This window comes from Dysidea avara, chromosome 1, assembly GCF_963678975.1.
Source record: "Dysidea avara chromosome 1, odDysAvar1.4, whole genome shotgun sequence".
Taxonomy (NCBI): domain Eukaryota; kingdom Metazoa; phylum Porifera; class Demospongiae; order Dictyoceratida; family Dysideidae; genus Dysidea; species Dysidea avara.
This window is the reverse complement of record NC_089272.1, coordinates 62633806-62656723: the sequence shown is the minus strand read 5'-3', so window position 1 is coordinate 62656723 and position 22918 is coordinate 62633806. Positions and strand designations below refer to the sequence as shown.

Here is a 22918-nt window from a genome sequence, read left to right as displayed (position 1 = left end):
TCAGTAGTGGAATTTCAACACTTTCCGGCGGGAACTAAAACTTAAGTTATCTGTCAAGACCAGCTACACATCATCAATTCCAAAACATGAAAACCATGAAAACCCTCATAAACCTCAAAAACCTGGTTATTGATCTCTGTTCAAAAAACTTTTCCCCCTATATTGAGCCATAGCTAGCTAGATAGATCCTCGAGATAGATATTGTATTCAGCACCTAATGTACTTATTTTTAAAACTAAAGTAGATTTATTTTTGTATGACCGCCGATTTGATTTTATTGTTTGTACTTTTCTTATTTGATATTGGTTTAGTATAATAATAATAATAATAATCATGGATGCACTTTAATTAATTTAATTAGCGGTTTTTTTTGCAGCGCTAATGTTGGATGCGCGTATTTGAAATGACTGTATCCTCGGCTGTAGCAGAAGACGACTTTACCGCCGAAGTATGTCTGGAGGTGTTTACAGAACATTATCCCAAACTCATAGATGCATTACCGGTTGAGAGGTTGATGGCGAAGTTCGTAGCGGCCAAGATAGTGAAGTTTTCAGATCAAGACGCCATATTGGCTAAAAACACTCGACAAGATAAGGCTCGTCACTTCCTACGGTTTGTCGCTTTGTCTTTAGAGTCTAAGAAGACACACACGTTCCGCAGCATGCTAAAGGTGGTTGAAGAACGTGGCGGAGCATACGCGTATCTTGCTAAAGACATTTACATAGACTTGCTTAAAAGAAAGATCAATCCGGAAGATGTTACAGATGATTCAAGTATGTCAGCGAAAGGTACTTTCCTATTGTTTATTGTATGTCTAGTATCTGCCTGGTGTTATCCCAAGGGGTAGTCCAGGGGGTCCTTCACATACAAAATCCATCTACGAAATTTCGAAATATGGAAATTTGCCAACCAAATTTCTAATTTCTGGATAAATTTCTACCAAATTTCCAAATTTCTGGCTTGGAAATTCTTGGGTGCTACGAAGTTGTAGCTTGAGTTGCAGTATATTCCGTGCCTTAGGCTACTGTATTATGGTTTCAGTATGAGTTCAAGCCGAGCCGAACGGTTCACTAGAGGTCTGGTAAGCTGTCGTGACTCTATCATGGTTGAGGTGAGGTAGGAATTTGAATAAAACACTCACCTGTAATCCATGGACACACCAAAACGACTTGCACTGTGGTCTTTGCACCGTGGGAATCGAATCAGCTCGAAAGTATACAACAAATTTACGAAGCAGATTACGGACAAATGTTAGTGCGTATAATCTAGATGGCGCTATAGGTCTTCTATTGATAGTGACCCCTCTTCCTTGCATCTGGCCTCGTGTATATACACATATAAATCCATGCAATATAACTTACACTAATGAAATAATCAAAATTCAATGCCAAACATTATAAAAAATTTAACTGTATGGATTTATGTATTTAAAATTTCAGTTATTATTTCTGGATTCCCAACAAAAATTTCTACATTTCTAATAAAAATTGCCAAATTTCTATGGTCATCGACGACATTTCTGGAAGTGAAGTACCCCTCGGGGTAGTCACCTCCGGGTTTTATATCATTTGTAACCCCCTCTCCTCGCCCCCAGTACGGGATAAATAAGGGAAGTAGCTATACTGGACAAAAGCCCCAGTGGGGATTCAACCCGCTGAGCAAAAACTGGCACTGTTGGTAAAAATATGCATGCTACTTTTAAAAAAAAAATGGAATTGGTTACTGAACCAAAAGGTTTTGTTCTTGCGGCTTCGAGCATTCGACTTTAGGCGATGTGTCTAGTAGTTGCTTCAAGCATTCGACTTGAGGGGCCGCGAAAAGTGTTAGGGTTGGGTTCTGCTTTGGTTTCTTCTTCACCTTTAGGTTACGTTCTTCTTACTATATACTGAGACTACTACTTGAGTAACCGTTATGAGATAGAAAAGTAGGGGAGGTAGGTAGCTAGCAGCAGTAGCACAGTGGTTAGCACACTTGAGTAGTCCAGGGTTCAGCTGAGTTTTGTGGTTTTTCGTTTAATGATCCCTTTTTGTCTAAGTTCAATAGCCAGTAAATTATTTTGTGTAGGGTAAGAAAATCTTAGTTTCGTCTTCATATAGTGTATGGCACTAGAGTTATGGGCATTTATTTACAATGTGGTAGAAATAAATTTTACTGTTGTCATTTCTTGGAATGGCCTCCTTCTTTGTCCACACAAAGACTTTGAATAAACCTTGATCAATCTGCCAGTTCATGGTAAACAGACTGAGCCAAGTCCAATCTTTTTGCTTGTTTCAGTTGTGAGTTATGATCAATTAAAAGGCACCTGTATAGCGCTATAACTCCAAGACTATTCATCACAAAAAGGCTTAAACTTTAGCTGTCCACTCCTTTGTTACTATAGATAACGGAATAAATAAAATAGAATTCGAGGAATGTGCAAAAACGACCATTTTTGCTCAGCTGGTCACTTGTGCAGTCATGAGTACAGGCTAACTGTGCAGGACACAGTGCACACAAGCTTGTACATGTGATGTGAATCACCCGTTAGCTGAGGTAGGGATTAGGATTGGTAGGAGGTTAGACAATCCCTATACCCAAATAATGGGGCTTGTGTTTTTGCTAATTGTCAAATCCAATTAAATGGGGGTAGAGATTACACTAGTGTCTCATGGCTAGCTGCAGACCGCTTTTTCCTTTTGTGCCCATCGTTTCATACCAGTTTGGCTTGGCATAGTTTGAATTCACACTGCCTTACATTTTTGAGCCATACCGTCTTTCACTGTATATACCTGGGTTAGAAGATAGTGTGAACAGGAAAAGTCCCAACAGTATAAAATTATACCTGGGTCATCCCATGTCAAATCAACAAGAATCTATTCTCAGATTTTTACGAATCTTGGTGTGTTTGTAGTACCTGTGATGTTTATCATTCATGTAAGTTTTTAGCTCCATACACCGATGGCGGATCCAGGATGGGGCATTTGGGGCAAATGCCCCCCCCCCCCCTCCTCACCTTGTCACAGTGAAGGAGCCAGACAATGCTTCTGATTAAAATACTAACCTTTATGTCAGATCAAGATCAGTTTATCTCATGAAAATATATACATTTATTACAAATTCACCTGAAAACAAAGTGAATTTAAGTCAAACTAACTGTCTAGCACCTTCGTAGGTAGTAAGCACCTCTAAAATTAATTATCGTGTTGCTGTTGTTTAAGACATTTAGAGCCTTTTAAACAGCCTTTAAGACTTCACAACCATTTGCAAAGGCCAAAATGGCAAAAATCTACAGTGAGACACTACTAAGAGGTGATTATTTGCTTCAAAAATGCAGCAACTAAGAAGAGAATCTGGCTCACCTACAACTTAGCCTATTTGTGCCCTCCCCTTGCAAGCTCCTGGATCCGCCCCTGTACACCACATAGTTTCTGATTATTTTATGACCACAAATATTTTATGACCACAAATATTTTGAATATTTCATGAAAAATTGGTCCATCTCTAATAGCATTGCACCGATATCCAAATTAGCTGATTATTCCAATAACCGATATTAAGCAACAGAATCCGATACCAATAACTGATCCAATATACACTAATAACACTAACACTCATCCTCATTGTTATTAAATGACTAATATTCCATTGATATACAGCTCGTTCTAGGCTACTATGTAAAGTTAGATTTTTACCATTACTCATGGTAAACTACATTTTACTACTACATTTTACTACTACTATGTAGCTGAGACAAGTGGCTGGTACTACACAGAAACCTAAAACCTTAGTTTACTGTTGGGCATGGCCTAAAACCTGGCAGTTTATTATGGGCATGGCTTGTAGTCACTGCTAAACCATCAACACATAACTTAATTAAAATTCCAAATAACGTGCGTCTATATCCTCCCCCACATCATTATACTACACAGCACAGTGGGGATTAACATCAGCTTTGATTTAATCAAAACCTATTAATGGCTAGTAATCAGTATACTGATTATTGAACTGATTATCGGTGCAATATTAATCTCTAGTTACAAAATCAACTGTATCGTAAATCAGAAAAATTAAATTTTTTTGTGTATTAAAATTTTGACGCAGCGTATTTTCAATTTGTTTTGACGGAATACTTACACATTAATATTTGTAAGCGTGAAATATTTGGAAAGCTAAAAATAATTCATTGTTTTAATTTACGTCGCTACAGCCAGTGATGAAAATTTTTTGATGACGAATTTTTCCTGTAACTTTGCACTGTGTAAATATATTTTTTAAACACAACTTTTTCTGATGGAAGACTGTTGATCAACCTTTCCAGTGTTCCCTAAATTGTGGGATATCTACTTAATTATGGTTTTAAAATACTTTATTAAAACCTTTAATCCTTTATATTTTAAAAAAGGCTGCTTGAAATTCTTCGGATTCTTTTGTGAATAATGATTGGGTCATGTTCTGTGTTTGGTAAAATTTTTGTAGTGGGACCACAATGATATTATGAATTACGTTGTGGTATGTAGTGGAATTTTGTAGTCCATTATTGCTGTATGGGAGTGTACACTCCAATAACCATTCGTAACAAGGCCATGCCAAGTTTGTCTTACGAGTGAAGATGTCTGGGTACAGTGCAACCTGTATTAGTGACCACCTGTATTGAAAGACCACCTATGTGCTGCAGTTAATTTTTACTTTTCTAATAGGATATTAATGTATATACCACTTTATCATCTCAGATCAAAGGAAACCACAGGGTTATATTTCACATATTGCCCTGACCACAGGATGATATCATGATATCGCCCTGTGGTTAAGGCGATATCATGATAAAGCCCTGGCCACAATGTCTTTGATGCGAAGGCGATTACAATGCATCAGTTCCCTCTTTGATTGTTTATATTCAGCTACTTAAAGTTTTGCATTGCGGGTTTGAGTTTAGCATATAGGCTTGGCTGGCCAAGCATTCTCTTCAATAAAAAATAATTGAACGAGTCATCATCATGTAGTTCAGCTACTATGCACCACTAAATAATTGTTTGCATAGTGTTGGGAATGGTTTCTATATACCACATTTCAATCATGTGACAAGATAGCTTAGACATTGTCAAGGTCAGTAACCTATGCTCTTCATTATTACTTTAGCACCTTAGACTATTTTAGACATCCTTAACTGGGTTACTTGGTTAGAAATGGTACCACTAAAACCAGCAACACCCACGATAATTTTTTTTTGTGAATACCAGAGCCCAAGTTTAAACCCACAATTGATATCTAGATACTGTTGTATAAAGTAATGTGTTGAATGTTGATTTGTCTCTTCACCTATAAGCCTTTTCCATAATGACGTTACGCTAATTTCTATTTGAGGTACTCTTATATTTTCAAGTACTGTTTCCTATGATGCAAACATTTGATTCATTATTACTGGATTAATGAATCCTATACTTGAGGCGCAGCGATCAAGTATGGTTACTAGGTCATTAATAGAGTAACATTTCCACTCAAATTAGAAAACCAGCCAAAAATTTTGTAAGTAGCAATCCATTCATAGCATTATACTCATACCTGCCAGTTTTACTGTGATAGATTCTTTCTGGATTACACAAACAATCGATCTTCATGTACCGCCTGTAGGATCCAATACTCAAAAAATTAGAGTACCCCGAATAGAGATCGCCATTTTTTAATTGTGACGTCATATGGAAAAGGCTTATTAGATGAGCATACCAGAGTGGTATGTATTACTTATACCATGGCCACTCGGGATTTGCCTGATAAATATGCTCGGGCCTGTGGCCCTTGAGCTTGGGCATACATATCAGGAAAATCCCTCGTGGTCATGGTATAACTATTAAATAGCACCAAAGCATCAACTCTTTCTAGCAAATCCAAAAATGGTCCTTATTAGACAGGTGGACTTTAAATTACAGATCTGACCACCATGTGTCAATGAACATATCATGTGAATATTGTACCATTTCATCAGAAATATCTTCTTTATTAAGTTGAACCCCACCGTAGTGGACTTAGCCCTATTTTAAGTTGTGTATGTGGCTGCATAGGTTCGTACAACAGAACTCCTCAAAAGGGATACCTGAATACCTTGATAACCAGGACACCTGTTTATACTCCCACTCTAGCGGTGCACATAATTTGGGCCAAGATACATTTGTGGTTTCTATAATATGAGTACCTTATTATGGTCCTATGAATGGAGGGGGTTTACCATATACATGCATTACTTGTACTTCAATGTGTGAAATTAACTACTAAATTACTTTACATTCATGACCACTTTGAAGATCAAGTCAAAAATTCATGCAAATACTCACGTAAGAGAGGGTGGTTGGAAAAGGCGAATATGGGGGCAGACACGGACACAGACATCAAGACACATGGAAGTGTGTCGTGCAGCCCAAGAAGCTGACGCGCCACACTGTGAGTATATTAACAGGAAGAAAGAAAACGCAATATTCACACCTATGTAGCTCTGTGATCCCTAGAACCAAATTTTTTACAGAAGTGCTGGCCAATTAGGGGAGTCTACATACCAAATTTGAAGAAAATTGCTCCGGCCATTTTCGAGATATGAGCGAACAAATTTTTGTTTTGATTTCTTCGTTTTTTCATCTTCATTTTGCACACTTCGCAAAATCTACCATAAAACACAAATGTGTGCTCGGATTGGACTGAAATTTGGCTCACTTAAAGGGCTCATTAAGGCGGATCTCAGTACCAACTTTAGTAGGAATCCGATGAACATTCATGGAGTTATGACCGATTATTTGCATAAAATAAGGTGGAAGGTCTGTCACACCTACAGGGTAAACCCCTTGGAGGAATGAGTTGAAAATTGCTATGTACATGGAGTAACTGTCGTAGGAGTGCCTTTTTGTGGTTTGAAAGGAATGGAGATATGACACAAAACCCAACCTGTGTCAAAATTACGCGATGGATTTTTATGAATAAAAAAACTATTAGTTTTCACGTCTACCAGGCAAACCGCTTAGAGCAATGAGCTGAAAATCAGTATGTAGCTGGAATGAGCATCATAGAAAGTCCTTGCGGTAGTACAGAAGAATCGGAGTACAAACCACTGAGTTATGATTCGAAAGGCAACTACGTGTAGCAAATGCGAGATCGAGATACTCTAATAGAACAGTCACCCTAATAGAGCATTCAGCTACGTTTATAACTTAGAATTATATTACATTGCAAGTTATTTTGTAGGGAGTTCATCTACAACCAGTTAATCTTATTGACAATTCAGCTAAAAGCAGCTTGTTCAGTACTTTTTATCGATGTACTATGGTCCCTACTCTAGTTGATTTTTCCATGTACTTGTTTGTTAACTTTTTTTTGTAAATATTATTATTATTACTAGGACCGTGTCACATACAACCAAGTACATACACCAACGTGACAGCCCCCTGGTGAGGCTATTAGGTGGTAAGGGCACGATCCCCAAATCATCTCAATATGTCACAGTAGTGACAGATACAACACAATAGTGGCATCGTAACTAAAGGCCACCAGTAGCTAAGTGCCAGTACATCATTGGTGTGGTAATGGCACAGTGATGTGTACACAGTGTATGTATACAACACATACCGGAGAGAACTATACATTATTGCAGTACTGTATACATTATAGGCAACATCACCAGATAAAAATTATTAGCGAATATACAGCACAGTATCAACATCAACTAGATAAGGTTCATCAGTGGTGTAGCAATGGCACAGTGATGGGTGACACACTATAGTTATGCATGCACAGCTTGCAGGAGATAGCTACACAATACTGTAAGAGTATGCAAGCCAGATGAACCAGATAAAGGAAGACAGCCAAACCAGCCAGAGCCTAGTAGCTAATTTGCCAGGTGAAGCATATCAAAACATTTGTCAACGTTTACCATACATTATAAAAATCCGTAACATAAAAAATATGCAAAAATTACACTGACTGCTAAATACGGTGTCATAACTTCCGCATACGTTCATTTACGGAGATCTACTATGGCTAATCAGAATCCTTAATCAATGGCGATTTGAGTGATATATAGGAGTTTGTGAAGTAACTAAGAGAAAAGGCAGGATAGAGCCTTGTATCACTAGATTATGTGTTTAGGTACGTAATAATTTAGCAGAAAAAAAGTTTTTTAAAAATATTTTGCAATGTAACTCCGTACAACAATTAGTTAGGCACTTACTTCGGGCGGATTCTTAATCAGCAAGTGTTGATACGTAGAATGATACCAAGTTTAGCGAATTTGGTTGAGGGTAACACATTACCAAGAGTTCATAATATTTGTATGGGGGAGAGTGTCTAACTGGAGTACATTCAGCAAACACACTGCTACAAGTAACACCTTGTGCTTCTCTTAGAAGAAAGGCTTGACCTTATCGACACCAATCATCGCCTATCAACAGTTCTCTGTTATCAGTAGAATCAGGCTAGAGGTGTACATATGATCAAAAGTGAACTTGTAGTAGTGTGTTTGTACAGGCCATACTGGCAGTTAGACACTCTCCCCCATATAAATATTATGAACTCTTGACGTTACTCTTTTGGGGTTTTCCTACCCGAGTAATTAAATTCTCCATAGGAAATTGTATGGGGTGCGTATTATGTTGTAATCAACAGTAAATAATTGTTACTATGGTAACGATAGAGGGTTACTTCAGGCGAAATCATGTAGAGCAATTCAAGGGCTTTATTTGTTGTATAATGTCCTGTAGAGATTATGGGTGCTAATGGTTGCTTTTTTACATATTTTGTATTTAGTATATAGCGTAAGCTCCCAATTATCGGCAGTACTCAATTATCGGCACAAGCATTTTCAATTATCAGCATAAGATTACGGTATAGTGCTTCAATAATTTACGGCATCTCTTGAACAGGTGGTGACGAGTGGTGAAGTGAAATCAAGGTAAAAAGTGTCCTATTAACTCCTGAAATCTATTACTACTTGTTGATATAGGCCTGTATTGGTGTTGGGGGCACTGGTGAGCATGGTCCAAAGATGCGACGAAGTGAAAACGTGTCTAGAAACGGACGGGGAAGGGGAAGACCACGTTCGCGCTCAGCCCCAGCAGTTTTATTATCAAGCAACACCCCCAAGAAACGAAAGCAGTGGACAGATGAAAGTATGCGCTCCGCCATTGATGCCGTAAAGGGCGGGCAAAAGATCTGGAGAGCGGCAAAACAGTACAATGTTCCAAGAGAAACACTACAGGATAGAATAAATAGCCGTGTCATTCATGGCACTAATCCTGGGCCTAAACCATATTTATCACGTGTTGAGGAGACTGAACTGGCAGAGTTTTTAGTGGATACTGCTAAGGCAGGGTATGGCAAGAGCAGAAAGCAGGTACAGATGATTGCAACAAATGTAGTTCATGACAAGCAAAGGATGTCACCAAGTAGAAGAATATCAAATGGCTGGTACTACAGGTTTATGCAAAGACAGAACCACCTGACATTGCGTAAAGGTGATTCCATAGCCAACATTAGAGTGGATTGTATGAATGAGGAAACAATGACTGATTATTTTGATAAGTTGAAGTATGTCCTGCAGAAGAACAAGTTGATGGATAGCCCAAGTCAGATTTACAATGTCGACTAGACCGGAATGCCGTTAGATCACCGACCACCAAAGATTGTGACAGAGAGGTCAGAAGAAGGTGCGTAGCAGAACTTCCGGTAATAAGAGCCAGGTGACTGTTATTGCTTGTGTAAGTGCTACAGGACATGTGATTCCACCATTTGTCATCTTTGATGCAAAGGGCCTTAATTATGAATGGACCAGGGGGCAAGTTCCAGGTACATGATATGGTCTCAGCAGTACAGGTTGGGTTGACACAGAGTTGTTTAAGGGGTGGCTGAATAAGCATTTTCTGAAGCATGCTGTTGGAAGTAGATCATTGTTTTTAGTGCTGGACGGGCACAGCACACATTATCAGCCGGAATTGATCAAGTATTGCTTAGACAATGATGTTGTTTTGATGTGCCTTCCACCGCACACAACTCATGAAAGCCAACCATTGGATTCTAGTGTCTTCAAGCCACTGAAACAGAATTGGCAGAATGCTTGCCACAGATTTGTCGAGAAAAACCCAGGTAGAGTTATTACTGAATATGATTTCTCTCCACTTCTTTGTGAAGCATGGGGCAACGCTATGGTGCCGAATAATATAATTTCTGGATTCAGGAGGAGTGGGATATTTCCATTCAATCCTAATGCTCTTGACTATGGTGCCAATAGTAGCAGTAATGCAAATGTTGGTTGTTCATCTGCAAGTAACACATCTGTTAGAGTTGAAGAGTTTACGTCAGAGCAGATTGAACGGTTTGAGGGGCGTTTTATGAACAACTATGACATCCCAGATCCAGAGTATGTACGATGGCTGAAGGAAACTCATCCAACAAGAGCAGCACAATTGTCTTCACCTCCTTTGAATGTCATACAAGGTGACACCACACTGGCTGCCATGTTTAGCTTGAGTCCTGAAGAGGAACTGATTGGCTTAGAACAGTCCACTGCTGTTGAGCCGTGCCATGTTGGTGAGTTACCCACTGTGCCATTTGATGTTGCCACTGTTGTTGAATCATGTCCTATTGATGAGTCACCCACTGTGCAACATGAAGCTTTTGACATTGCCACCACTATTGAGCCATGTCATGTTGATGCTTCTCATGCCACACAAGATGAAACAACTGACACTTCTGATGCTAGAGAAGCACCTCAGTCATCTTTAACTATTTCAACTACTGGTGGAAGTGTACCTGGTATTGCTCCTCCTGATCATGAGGGTGAATTAACATACATTAGTAAGTACTTGATACAGTATGTGCCTACCAAGTCCAAGAAAGCCCCTGCTGCACTTGCTACTGGTGCTCGAATACTTACAAGTGAAGAATGTTCCAAAATGATTTTTGAACGTGAAGAGAAGAAAAGAAAAGAACGTGAAGAAAAGGAACAGAGGAAAGCTGCAAGAGAACAGAAGAAGAAAGAGAGAAATGAAGCTGCTAAATTGAGAGCAGAAAGAAGTGAGAAAAGAAAGCAAGAAGCAGCACATAAAAAAGGAAGAAGCAGCGAAGAAGAAAGAGGAAGCTGCAAGAAGGAGGGAAGCTGCAAGAAGTAAAGGGAGAAACAATGAAGATCAAGTAAGTACCAGTATATCATGTAAGAGACGTAACAATGCTGCTAGTACTGTCAGCAGCAAGAGGCTGCGATGCATTAAGGTGACAATAACAGTGAATCCTCTGATGAAGGGTCAGTTTCCTCTGTTGAATTATTGTGTCCTACTCGTTCAGGTACAAGACACAACACAGTATATGACGACACTACTACTGATGATTATGATAACCAGTGTTGTGTATGTTTTCGGACTTATGAAGAGGATCAGATAGAAGAGACTGGGTTTCTTTGGGTACGTTGTGTTTGTGGAAGATGGGTGCATGAAGACTGTTATTCTGAGGTGGTTATGGATAAGAATGGAAGGGAACTGATTTGTCCTTACTGTGTGTTGTAGACTCCATATTACATGATTTTATGCTATTGTACATTTTAATTATTATACATGGCAGGCCATGTTTTTACAAAATTGTATCTCCCATGTAAAACGTTTTTCAGCTGTGATTTTTTCAGTGATTGATGGGTGTGGTTAATAAAACTTGGGGGGATTTTTGTAAGGCTTGGAAGATTAGTAAACAGGCAGTTAGTTGCAGAAGTGCCGATAATTGAAGCATTAATAATTATGGAGTGCCGATAATAGAGTACGTGTGCCGATAATTGAAAATCGTATGTCAGCACTTACGCGCCAGTAACTACCCATCAGATTTAAGCATGCGCTTGTAACCAGACTATTTTGTGGAAGCACTCTAGACGTTTCTGGTGATATAAAGTTTTAATTTGTACGACGCTCCTACCGGACATTACGAGGTTAGGCGATTCATGTACCGATAATTGGGAGATTACGCTAATCCATGTATTTTGCATGGGGGAAGTAATAATGGCTGCCGACAAGATTTTTTCAACAAACTAGTTTGACTAAGTTATGAATACCAAAATGACGTGGAGTTGATTTTAAGCTATTTTATTACATAATTCATAAGATGTAATCGTAATACTTTATGTTATGCAAAATTTTGTTTAGACTGCTTCGGTTTACAATTCCCAATAGAATGATATGGGCAAAAAAGATTAAGCACATATTGAATTGCCTGACACCAACACAAAGGAAGTTCGCCATGCCAGCTGCACAAGACAAAATTGTTTACTTGTATTTTATATGTAACTGTATTGTAAAGAGTGTGGCATATGTTTTAATGTTTTCTTGCATTGTTTAATTACATATTTTATGTGATTGAATCACTGGCAGCTGGCATGGAGACTTAAAGGGTTACAAACATAAAAACTTACTTGTAATCTTCTTGTTTACGTGTAAAGTGGTCTCTGGCTCTCCTCCACAGACATTCGCTAATCTTCTCTGTAATTAAGCAGGGTGTGGTACTGGACGTTATATAGAATTACATGTATGGTCAAGTCATCAGCACAAGCAGGCGCAACGATTATACGTTTGTGCCTTCGTTCACAGGCGAATCTGTCCCCGATTTGTTCATGTCTCTAGGCCTCGTAGTTTTCGAGAACATTGATTATTAATTCATTATTTATTTATTTATTTATGACATAATTTTGACCACATTTCTTATTATTCTTAGTACTTGGTTGTATAATGATTAGTGAATCCACGCATACCACATCTGAATTGGTGCCGCGTAACCTAGCTATATCAATTATCGTCTGAAAAGTGAAGTATCCATTACGTTTCATTGTCAGCTATGTTCAACTCGTTACACAGCATTTCAGATCAAGAACAGTTCGAAAAGCACCTCTACATACCGAAACAAATGGTTCCACGCATCCCAGTTGTATTAATTATCATCTGAAAAGTGAAGTATCCATTGTGCTTTGTTGTCAGCTATGTTCAACCTGTTTTATAGCAGTACAAATTGAGAACTGTTCAAAAAGCACCTCTGCAATCAAAACAGCCACTATGAAAGTATGGGTGATTTCTGTTACAAAGGGAAGCCATCACGTGCTATCGCCAATTCGACACGTTTCACTGTCAGCTAATATGAATGGGACACAAAGGAAGACACTGGTAAGTCCATGAAGAATGCCTTGTATGTACTGCGGTATGCCAAAAGGCACCTCTCAGGCCGAAGCTACATCAAACAGTGAAAAAAATCAAGCCCATAGCCCTAGCCGTTATCGAGTTGCACTTTTCTGAAGGCATCAGGCAGTCAGTCAGTCAGTCATTAGAAAATTCCTTTAAATAAATTTTTTAAATTCTTTGTTGAAAGTGTTTTGGGTCGATCTGAAAGCTTTTTTGGGCTTAGTTTTACCTAACCAATACTGCCTCATCGTCATCAGGGAAATTTTGAGGGTGGTTTTTGGGTGATGTTATTTTGGTGGGCTACACCTACTTTTTAGTGGTCAATATCATACAGTACTATCATACTGTATGATACGCATTGCTGCAACACCATGACACATGTAATAGCTAGTAGGAACTGGTCATTTTCCTAACTTGTCAACATTTTTAACTTCACTATAATTTCCGACTTCAGAAGCAGTGATTGTTAAGATTGTGTGACGATTTCCCATAATGATTTCACCTATATGCCCCCAGTCAGTTAGAGACCATGCTCTCGGATCTTCAGGTTTAAAAGCCTTGGCTTTGCATTGGTTTTAAAGATCCTCATGCTAGGTCCTTAACCTACACATAGGATTTATTATAGCATACGTAGATGTATAAAAAAATTGTCATGTGCACATGTGTTTGTAAAGAAGGTCCTGAAAACGACTGTAGTCATATCATAGTACAAGTGTTGATTTTTATACGTGCATGTTGCATGTTTAACCCTTAAACCCGCAGAGAACTTTTTGGAAATACGTATTTACACAATATGGGCATGCATGGCGACACTAGGTGGGGTAACTTAATTCTTACAGGTTTACTGGGCTACTTGGAGAAGGTTAAATGAACACTGTAACTACAGTGGCTTACTTGTTATGAATCTCCTTACCATCGTGGTACTTTGACAGTATTGGTTAGGTATATAACCAAGTAGAGCTGGGTGATAACACAATTCACACCAACAATATATCACCATCTGAAACATCACGATATTGCTAAATATCACAATATCCCATACTTTAGGTGGTACAGCAAAAATAGTTTTCCAAGAAATACGTAACCAACACTTAAAAATTTTTAGAATATAATTTGACTAGCACTTCCATCAAAGAATAGCATATTTATGTGTAAATATGCAGAGTTACACTAAATACAGAGAATTACTGAAATACGATTATGACGATATTACAATTTGAAGATGGTATCAGATGTAAATATCCTGATATATACGGTAATATCATGGTATTGCCGAGCACTATAACCAAGCCCAATAGTTCCTTCAGTACGACCCTAAATGCTTCCAATAGGTAGCTACAGTTTTAAAAAAAATTAATTCAACGGAATTTTCTACTGACTGACTAACTGCCTGTCTGATGCCTTCAGACAAGCACAACTTGATAACAGCTAAGGCTATTACTGGTTTGCCCTGTTCGACGTCGTTTCATTCCTTTTGGCATACTGCAGTATGTAAAATACATGCATCATGGACTTACCTTTGTCCTCCTTTGTGTCCCTTTTCTTTTTATAGTTCAAGGTGTTGATTCGTGTTAGTGCAATGCATGGCTTCCCATTTGTAAATGGGAATTGTCCATATTTTCCATGGTGACTGGATTGATTGCCGAGGCATCTTCGTTTGTAATGCTATGAAACAGACTGACAATAAGTAAAAGTGCAGCGTAATCACCACTTCACTTTCGAGTCAATACTTTATAGTTGGGGTGTGCAAATCGTCTCTATTTTTCATGGTAATTGGATTGACTGTAGAGGAACTTCTACTATTTTTCGTTTGCAGTGATGTATAACGTACTAAACATAGCTGAAAGCAAAGCGTAATGTTCACTTTATTTTCGAGTCAATAACTGATAATGGGTGGGATGCACGTTTAGACGGAAAACATTAATTCTGGCGCTATCCTTTCTTTTGCTGTAGTATGTGCAGGTTCACCAGTCATAGTAATGTTATAAAGAAGTAAACAAACAAGTATAAGGAAAAATTAGGAATTAAGTTTGATTAGGGATCATAGAAAAAAGTAGGGAAACCAGGAAGGTTGCTTACACCTGTAGATATACTACTGTAGGCTGCCTTCCTTGTTATATCTGCAGGTGTAGGTGACCTCCCTTGTTTCCTACTTTTTGTCTATGATCCCTAATCGAACTTAATTTCCTAATACTTGTTAAGGCAGTGCAAAGTTAATTATACGTATGTTTCTGGTACTACGAATTCCCCAATATTGACCAGCTAACCATGTTTTTTTTTTATTTTGCAACTTTTTGATGTGGTACACTACATTTGACATAGCAGTACATGGAATTTATAGAGGAAAATAAAGGTAATGTAGAAAGTTAGTACATCTTTGTAAGAAAAGAGTGTTTACGAGACATGAAAATCTATAAAATATTATAAATTATTGTATGATGATAGTGCAATTCATTCAGCAGAAAATGACCAGGAAGGAAACCAGAACATTTATTTACTCTTAATATATGATTGTAAAATCAAAGATGGCAGCTAAGTGGAAGCAGAAATATAAGTACATGACATTGTGATTATTAATGCTTAAAGGTTACACGTTCTTCACCTGTTTGAGTAGAGGTTCACAACTTCGTTTTGGAATTACAGTATGGCAGGCTTTGGAGTTTACTGTATTAATTGCACTTTAATTACAATAACTTTAATAGATGAGGCATTTTGCACTCTATTTTCACTATCTCCCGTAAGTGTCCCAGATTTCAATGTAGCATAGGTATTTGAGCTTGATAGTAGTTTGTGAAATGTTCTAATAGATTTAAAAGCATTTTAAAAACCAGTGCTTTGGAATGATTATATTGATTTAATTGAACTTGGGAGGTAAACCAGTGTTGAAACCGGGTCACTACTGCTGACCCGGATGACCCAATGACCCGGATTTGACCCAGATGTGACCCGGATTAATTAAAGCCGGGGCGTGCAATAAGAGTTATGTTTCGGCTAGTCTTGAGCGAGCATAGATACCCTCAGTTTCGTGCTACATACTGCACTTACTAATAAATGGGCGTAGCTGAGCGTATATTTGTAATGTGATAAGTGGGCGTGGCTCATGAAAGAGCCACGCCCACTTATCACATTACGAGCCACGCCCATTTATAAGTTTCCACATCATCAATTGAACAATTTCATTTCTCACGTGATCCAATCCAGGTCAGACCCGGATAATTTGTAAACCGGGTCAGACCCAGATGACCCGGAGAAAATTTGACCCGGATGACCCGACCCGGTTTCATTGCTGAGGTAGGCTATTCTATGCAGGGGTATACACAGGAATTTTGAAAAGGGATTTCCATTATGCCTATAGTTTTCAGCTATACAGCATTACAAAGAACAGTACAGGAAACAGTTCTTTAATCAATCAGTCGTATGGAAATATGAAGAGTTTTCATTATAAACGTACATAATAATCAGCTAAGAGGAAATCAAATACATTACTGAGAATCAACATCTCACACTGTCAATGAAAAGAAATGGTACACAGGAGGACAAAAGTAAATCTGTGGTATGCCAAAAAGCACCGGTTGGGTTGAAGTGACATCCCTGTAGACACTTTTGAGTTTGTTTATACCTCTCCAATACTGCCATGATATCATAAAGGTATTGTGATTTTGGTTATGGGTGGCCAGAAAAGCCCAAACATTCATTATCTCTACACAGTTATCACTAATCAAATCAAAGGATTGGATTTTGAGCTTTAGTTCTCAATTCAGAGCCACAGGAGTCTAAATTGTAAGCCAGAGGAGATCATTGAGCCCAACAATGTAAAGTCTATCTTGCTTGTATAATATATAAGTTTGTATATTTTTTGTACTGTTCAAGACACATGGTAGTGTGTTGTGTGGCCAAGAAAGTGGGTGTGCCACAACATGAGAACGTATGTTTACAGGAAAAAACAAAACGCAATTTTTACGCATAAATAGCTTGATCCGTGCTTCCTTCTCGATTTTAATTATTGTTATACAGTGTACTGCAAACAGCCGCCACCTTCGGTACCCCATGTACGTACCAAGATTGTCTAATACAATCATGAAATATGAGCCTTCAAATTCAGTTTAATTTCTTCAGTGTTTTCTTCATTTAGGAGGCTTGGGGGGCTTAGATTATTCTTTTCACACTTTACAAAATCCATTATAAAATACAAATGCGTAGCTTGAGCTTTAGTACACTTTAAGAGCATGTTGTGGTACAATCACCTACCAAGTTTGGTGTAAATTGTGTTTTATAATGTTTTTATAAAGTGTGTGAAAAGGAGAATCTAAGCCCCCCAGAGTCCCCAAAACGAAGAAGAAAAAAAACAAAGAAATTAAGCCAAATTTCGAAGGCTTATAATCACGGTTGCATTAAGCAATCTTGCTCAAATTTGGTATGTGGGGTCCTGAAGGTGGAGGGCGTTTGCAGTATAAAAATGATTCCAATTCAAGAAGGGAGCATGGAGCTATATATGCGTGAAAACCACATTTTGTTTCTTCCTATAAATATACTCACAGTGTGGTGCACTGGCTTTCTTGGCCGCACGACACACAACCATGTGTCTTGACTAGAAATCCTAAGATAGTGTGCTCTATAAGAGTATTACAAAAATAATCTAATGAACTCTGCAATATGATACTATACCATTAAATCAAGGCCAATATTATAGCCATTTTAGTACTGGTCATTTTGGTAATACGAGATCCACTCATGCCAATCGTCATAATCATTATATTAAGTGCTATGCTAGTGAACCTTGTGACAACAGGCTGGAAATTGTACGTAAATTGTAGCATAAAAGGTGCAGGATTTGCTTAGAGGTTGAGCAAATGCAACTTATCACATTTTGTATGAAAATTGAGATATTCTAATAGAACAGTCACTGCAAAATAAAATTCCTAATAGATATCTAACTTGGAATGGATTTACCTGTTATATATAAAACACTAGTGCAATTAAATACAAGCACTCAGCAGCCTAGCCAAGCACAAAATTATAATCAATATTTAGATTAGATTATTCAATTTGTCTTAGCTATTGGTTGTTGCATAGATCCTTTGGCATTGGTATTGAATCGGTAGGTATTTTCTGCTTTTAATTGGTAGAGAGAGCACTAGTTGTCTTACTCATCATGGTATCTATAGATAAGAAGAACAATGATTTGTATAAAAACAAACCCTCAAATCCAATTTGTGACCCAGTCTCAGAAAACTGGTCTTATCGCCCTTATGTCAGCAGATTGGATTGTTCACCCAGAACACAAAGCTACATGAATAAATTATCTAATTCCACAATCAAATCAGTTAGACTTGAATGATCTGGTTTTGCTAGCTATACTTTTCCCAAGCCCAGTGGTGATCCATACGTGCAGTGTGGGGCCTTAATGGAACTCTGGTCAGCCTGTAGATGGCTATATGTGGCTGTACAGCTCTGTGGTGTTGAATAAGTAGCTACCTCTGCTGTGAATAGACCAGTTCATTTAAGAAGCAGTTAATTTTAATTGCGTTTACATCACAAATGGATGCTGCGGATACTCAAAAAAATACATTGTGACCATTGGAAAAACTATGATATGCAGACTTCAAGCTGTCATATTTCAGAAACTATATGGAATTCTCTATTTCTGTTTAGCCACAAGAAATCTATAGTCTTAGCAGCGAATTCCAGTTCTTGTCCGACATCAATACGATAAAGGGAAGGTAAGATATAACGCAATGAATTCAGAAAACAGTCGATCTGCTGCCACGTTCAATGCGGAGATGGTTGTACTCACTGAAGATGATATTCCAGGGGCGAAACTTCACAAACCCTTCGAGAGGCACAAAGTTACTGCACTACGTCAGTGGCTCTTATGTCGAGAAATCAAGGCTCAAACTTCGTGGAGAAAATCTCAAGTAGTTGCTTGGTAAGCCATTTACTAATTGGCAACCTTGCTGACAACAACTGTGCAGGCCAAATATTTACCTACAATCGTTTTCGTAGGGTTGAGCAAGCTGTTACAGAAAAAACACCTGTAGTAGACATCGATGGATCGTATTTGTATCAAAAATACAAGTCTTTGAGTGATAGTGGAAAGACTGTGATGTTCCCTGCTTGTCCTAGTAAACCACTTCATGGATGGAGAGCAGTCAATAAGGACAACTACCAGAATATAGCCCTATTGCTGCCTATTGTTCCATCAGGTAAAGTAAAAGTGTCTGGCAGAACATCTGTATAGCTTTTAAATTTCAATCTTATAGATTTAGTATACTCATACCTGGGTGGCCACGTAGGGAGATCAAGCGAAGAAGGTACCTTCAGAGCACTGACTCGTGGTTACACACAGTGGACTTGTGGTAGGCTAGAACAAATGGAGTCAACCTCCATCACCCGGACTATTGCCATGTGCAGTGCACTATGAAGACATCAATGAAGAATGATACATATCGTGTGTACATGCTTCTTCGTCGTTCTGGGTGCATTGCAAAAATTTTATCTGCCTTGAGTGGTTTGAAGCAGTCTCTTCAGTTACCACCAAATCTGGACGATTCACTGAGCAATGATGAAGATGAAGTACCTTGCACATCTCTGCCTTGTACATGGGTAGTTCCTAAGAATAGAAAGGGTAGTACCCAACAGATGTCATCAACAGTGTTTAAAAAACATGAACGAGACAAACCAGTCAAGATATCGATAGCCCAGTTGGCAGAGTTTGATCCCAGACCACTGAAATTCCGTGGTAATGCCAAAGAACTGATTCCTGAGATATTAATAAAGGTAAAAGGTGACCATCTTGGTATCTCTGTCTTACTAGATTCTGATTATGTGGAACAGTCTCAAGTGGCACAGCAGTCATCTGATGTTAATATACCAAGTGTAGAGGGATTGAAAGAGACCATAGATGCATTCAAGAAGAGTCTTGTAGTCACTGAAGATGCTGCTCGAGAAATAGAATGCAACACAAGAGAGCAGTGTTCGTCAAGTGCATGGTTTCAGGCAAGAAGATATCGTTTAACTGCCTCAAGGTTTGGAGAAATAATTTCACGGCAGCCAAACACACCACCTGAGAAGTTAGTTCTCAGCATTTTACAACCACCCAACTATACTTCTGTTGCTATGAAATACGGCATTGATAATGAAATCTTGCTTTAGAGCAATACGTATTGTTGCAGCACCAAAGTGGACATCCTGATCTGCTGGTTAGCCCATCTGGTTTTATTATCAACCCTTCCTATTCACATCTTGCCAGATGGAGCTGTATATGATCCTTCTAATTCTGAGCAACCATTTGGATTTGTTGAAATAAAGTGTCCTTATTCAGCCAGAGAAACCACACCATATGAAGCTGCCCAAAGTTCTGGATTTTTCTGCATTGTCAATTCTACTGGAGACATTGTCCTAAAAGACAATCATGCATACAGTAGCCAGGTGTAGGGTCAAATGGCTATTGGTGAACGGCCATAGTGTGATTTTGTGATTTACACACCAAGACACACACACATACAAAGAATTCACTTCAACAATAGGTATTGGGAAGGTATTCTCCCTAAATTAAATTCTTTTTATGACAACTGCCTTGCACCAGAAAGAGTAAGCCCATGTCATGCAGTAGGCCAACCAGTACTCAAACTTAACACTTGAATACATGACATCTACTTAGGTATGTGTTTAATTTGTAAATTTAGCATAAACTAATCTGCATCAGATCCGGAATCTTCTGTAAGATCATCAAAGTACCATTCCACGTCCACATCTGCTTCTACTGGAAGTAAAGCTGGTTGAAAGTTTGTCAACATAGCACACACAAAGACAATCTGATTTGTTAAATGAACCATTGATATGGGAATGGTACCTTTGAGGATTCTATAAAATTTTAACCTATTGATTGCTCGTTCAACATGAATCCGAACAAACGCAATTTTTCTTCCAGTATCTACTTCACTTGCTGACAACTGTTTGCGGCTATCAAGAAAAGGTGGAATGTTGAGTTCAATGTGCAAATTTGCCAATGCATCTTTAATGGTAAACCCACGAGCTGCCATGACTGCTATACCAGGCTTATCCTCAAGCTTTTCCAACAGGCCACTCAACCTTGTCAATTCAACATCAGAAATAGACCCCACATATACTTGTGACATAAAGCATATGCAGCCATTAGGGGTACATACAACCAAAAATTTCACAGTGTTGCATGTATAGGTCAGATGGGGTCTCCAAAAACACTTCACTGCCATCAATAATAGTATAAGTTGTTGGAAACTTTTCTTTAAAAAAGGCTGGTTGTGTAGCCCAAACCTGCTCCACTGTGGGCATTCAATCTACCTCTTTTAGGTGGTGGAAAAGAAAGCAAATCCAGGTTGTGATGTACTGAGATGTCAGGCCAGTAGACAACCCAAACCTTATTGCTAAGTCTTTAATGGGAAAATCAAGACGTAGTTTAACGAGGGTTTAAAAAAAGTTGTTTTTTTGTGTCAATCTTTTTGGGTCGTTTTTTACCCTGACATTCTTTAGCTCCCCAGTAGTTCAATAGCTGGGCCTAAAAATTCAAAAAAAGCATCAAAAATTTTGTAGCTAACAAAACCTGTATAAAAACGCATTAGCCTATCATCATGCATAATGTTTTCTATCCTAAAATACTCTTCATTGTGTGTTTTTTTAATTTTAAATTTTCAGCCTCAAGCAGCTCAATTTTGGCTAACAAAGTTTCATAAATAACTGGGTCAGGTTGTTGTAATTGTTTGCCAGCAGTATTGTCCTGGGAGTTTTCTGGTAATTTCACATGTTGATCATCAGTGGATGGCGACTGATCTCCAATTTCAACAACCTGCAGGGAAGGTTGTGATGCTGAATCAACATTAGAAATCAGAGTGCTAGTGTTGCTAGAGGTATCAGTTTCCAACAGAAATTTTGTGTCATTACATGACCTTGCATGTTTACATCTCAGGTGTAGTTTCATTGCAGAGGCAAATCTCTTTCCTATGAATGTATACACATATACACACAACGTAACATGTGGCATGCATTGAGTGATTAATGTTACAGTATATAAGTAATTTTGAATATGAAATTATGACAAATAATTGTGTTCAATCAACAGTCCAGCTGAAGCTCCCATCAGCCACAGCAGCAATAGAATTTTCCCTCAAACTGGCTTTCCAGTAGAAGATTGGCTGCCTCAAACACATCAAGGTAGCACAACTAAAAAAGTAGAGCAACAGACATCATAGCCACCTTGTGAAACAAGCCTAGCTGAAAACACACATAGGTTCCAGGCTAAAACAACGCATTACATATTTGCTTCGAGAGTAGCTAGCTAGTTCTATGAGATAATGGAAGTGTTGCTTACTAGCCAGCTATTCTGTTAGTCTCACCCCTGACCGCAGTCTGTCGGGGAGAGACTACTATTCTGTAGGGTCTGACAACGCCAGAATAGTGCAGTATTATACACGAATAAACAGTGTTTATTGCCTAAAGTCATATCTGGTGTTTTCTTGGAATCTCCATCTGGAAAATGCCTACTACGAACTCTGGTGCATTCCTTTATATCCTCTTCATGAAAATTGAAGACCGACATCCATGTAGCCCTAGCAATAGGGTGTTTCTTTGCTGAGGGATTCTGTGAAACTTGGCAGTTGGATCACTGTCTTGAGTGTTTCCGCACACAGTACACTTTTGTCCAGGCATAGTTCAACTTCGGAGGACTGTATCTCCTAAACGCTTTGCTCAATTTACTGCGGACGAACATTACAAGATATCTATAA

At 38.4% G+C, this 22918-nt stretch overlaps 2 protein-coding genes across 2 annotated transcripts in view; both read left to right on the top strand.

Moving 5' to 3' along the window:
• The first annotated feature begins 381 nt into the window (after positions 1–381).
• LOC136240273 (uncharacterized) overlaps positions 382–22918 on the top strand; it is a 33075-nt gene continuing 10538 nt past the window's right edge. Inside the window, exon 1 of the mRNA XM_066031216.1 lies at positions 382–788. Coding sequence (XP_065887288.1) covers positions 389–788 — 400 coding nt within the window. The 5' untranslated portion in view covers positions 382–388. The remainder of the gene's footprint in view (positions 789–22918) is intronic.
• LOC136251561 (uncharacterized) lies at positions 8769–11175 on the top strand. Its single transcript, XM_066044034.1, has 2 exons — positions 8769–8905; positions 8957–11175. Exon 2 carries the CDS (start codon positions 9981–9983, stop codon positions 11118–11120), a length of 1140 nt encoding a protein of 379 aa, XP_065900106.1. The 5' UTR covers positions 8769–8905; positions 8957–9980; the 3' UTR covers positions 11121–11175.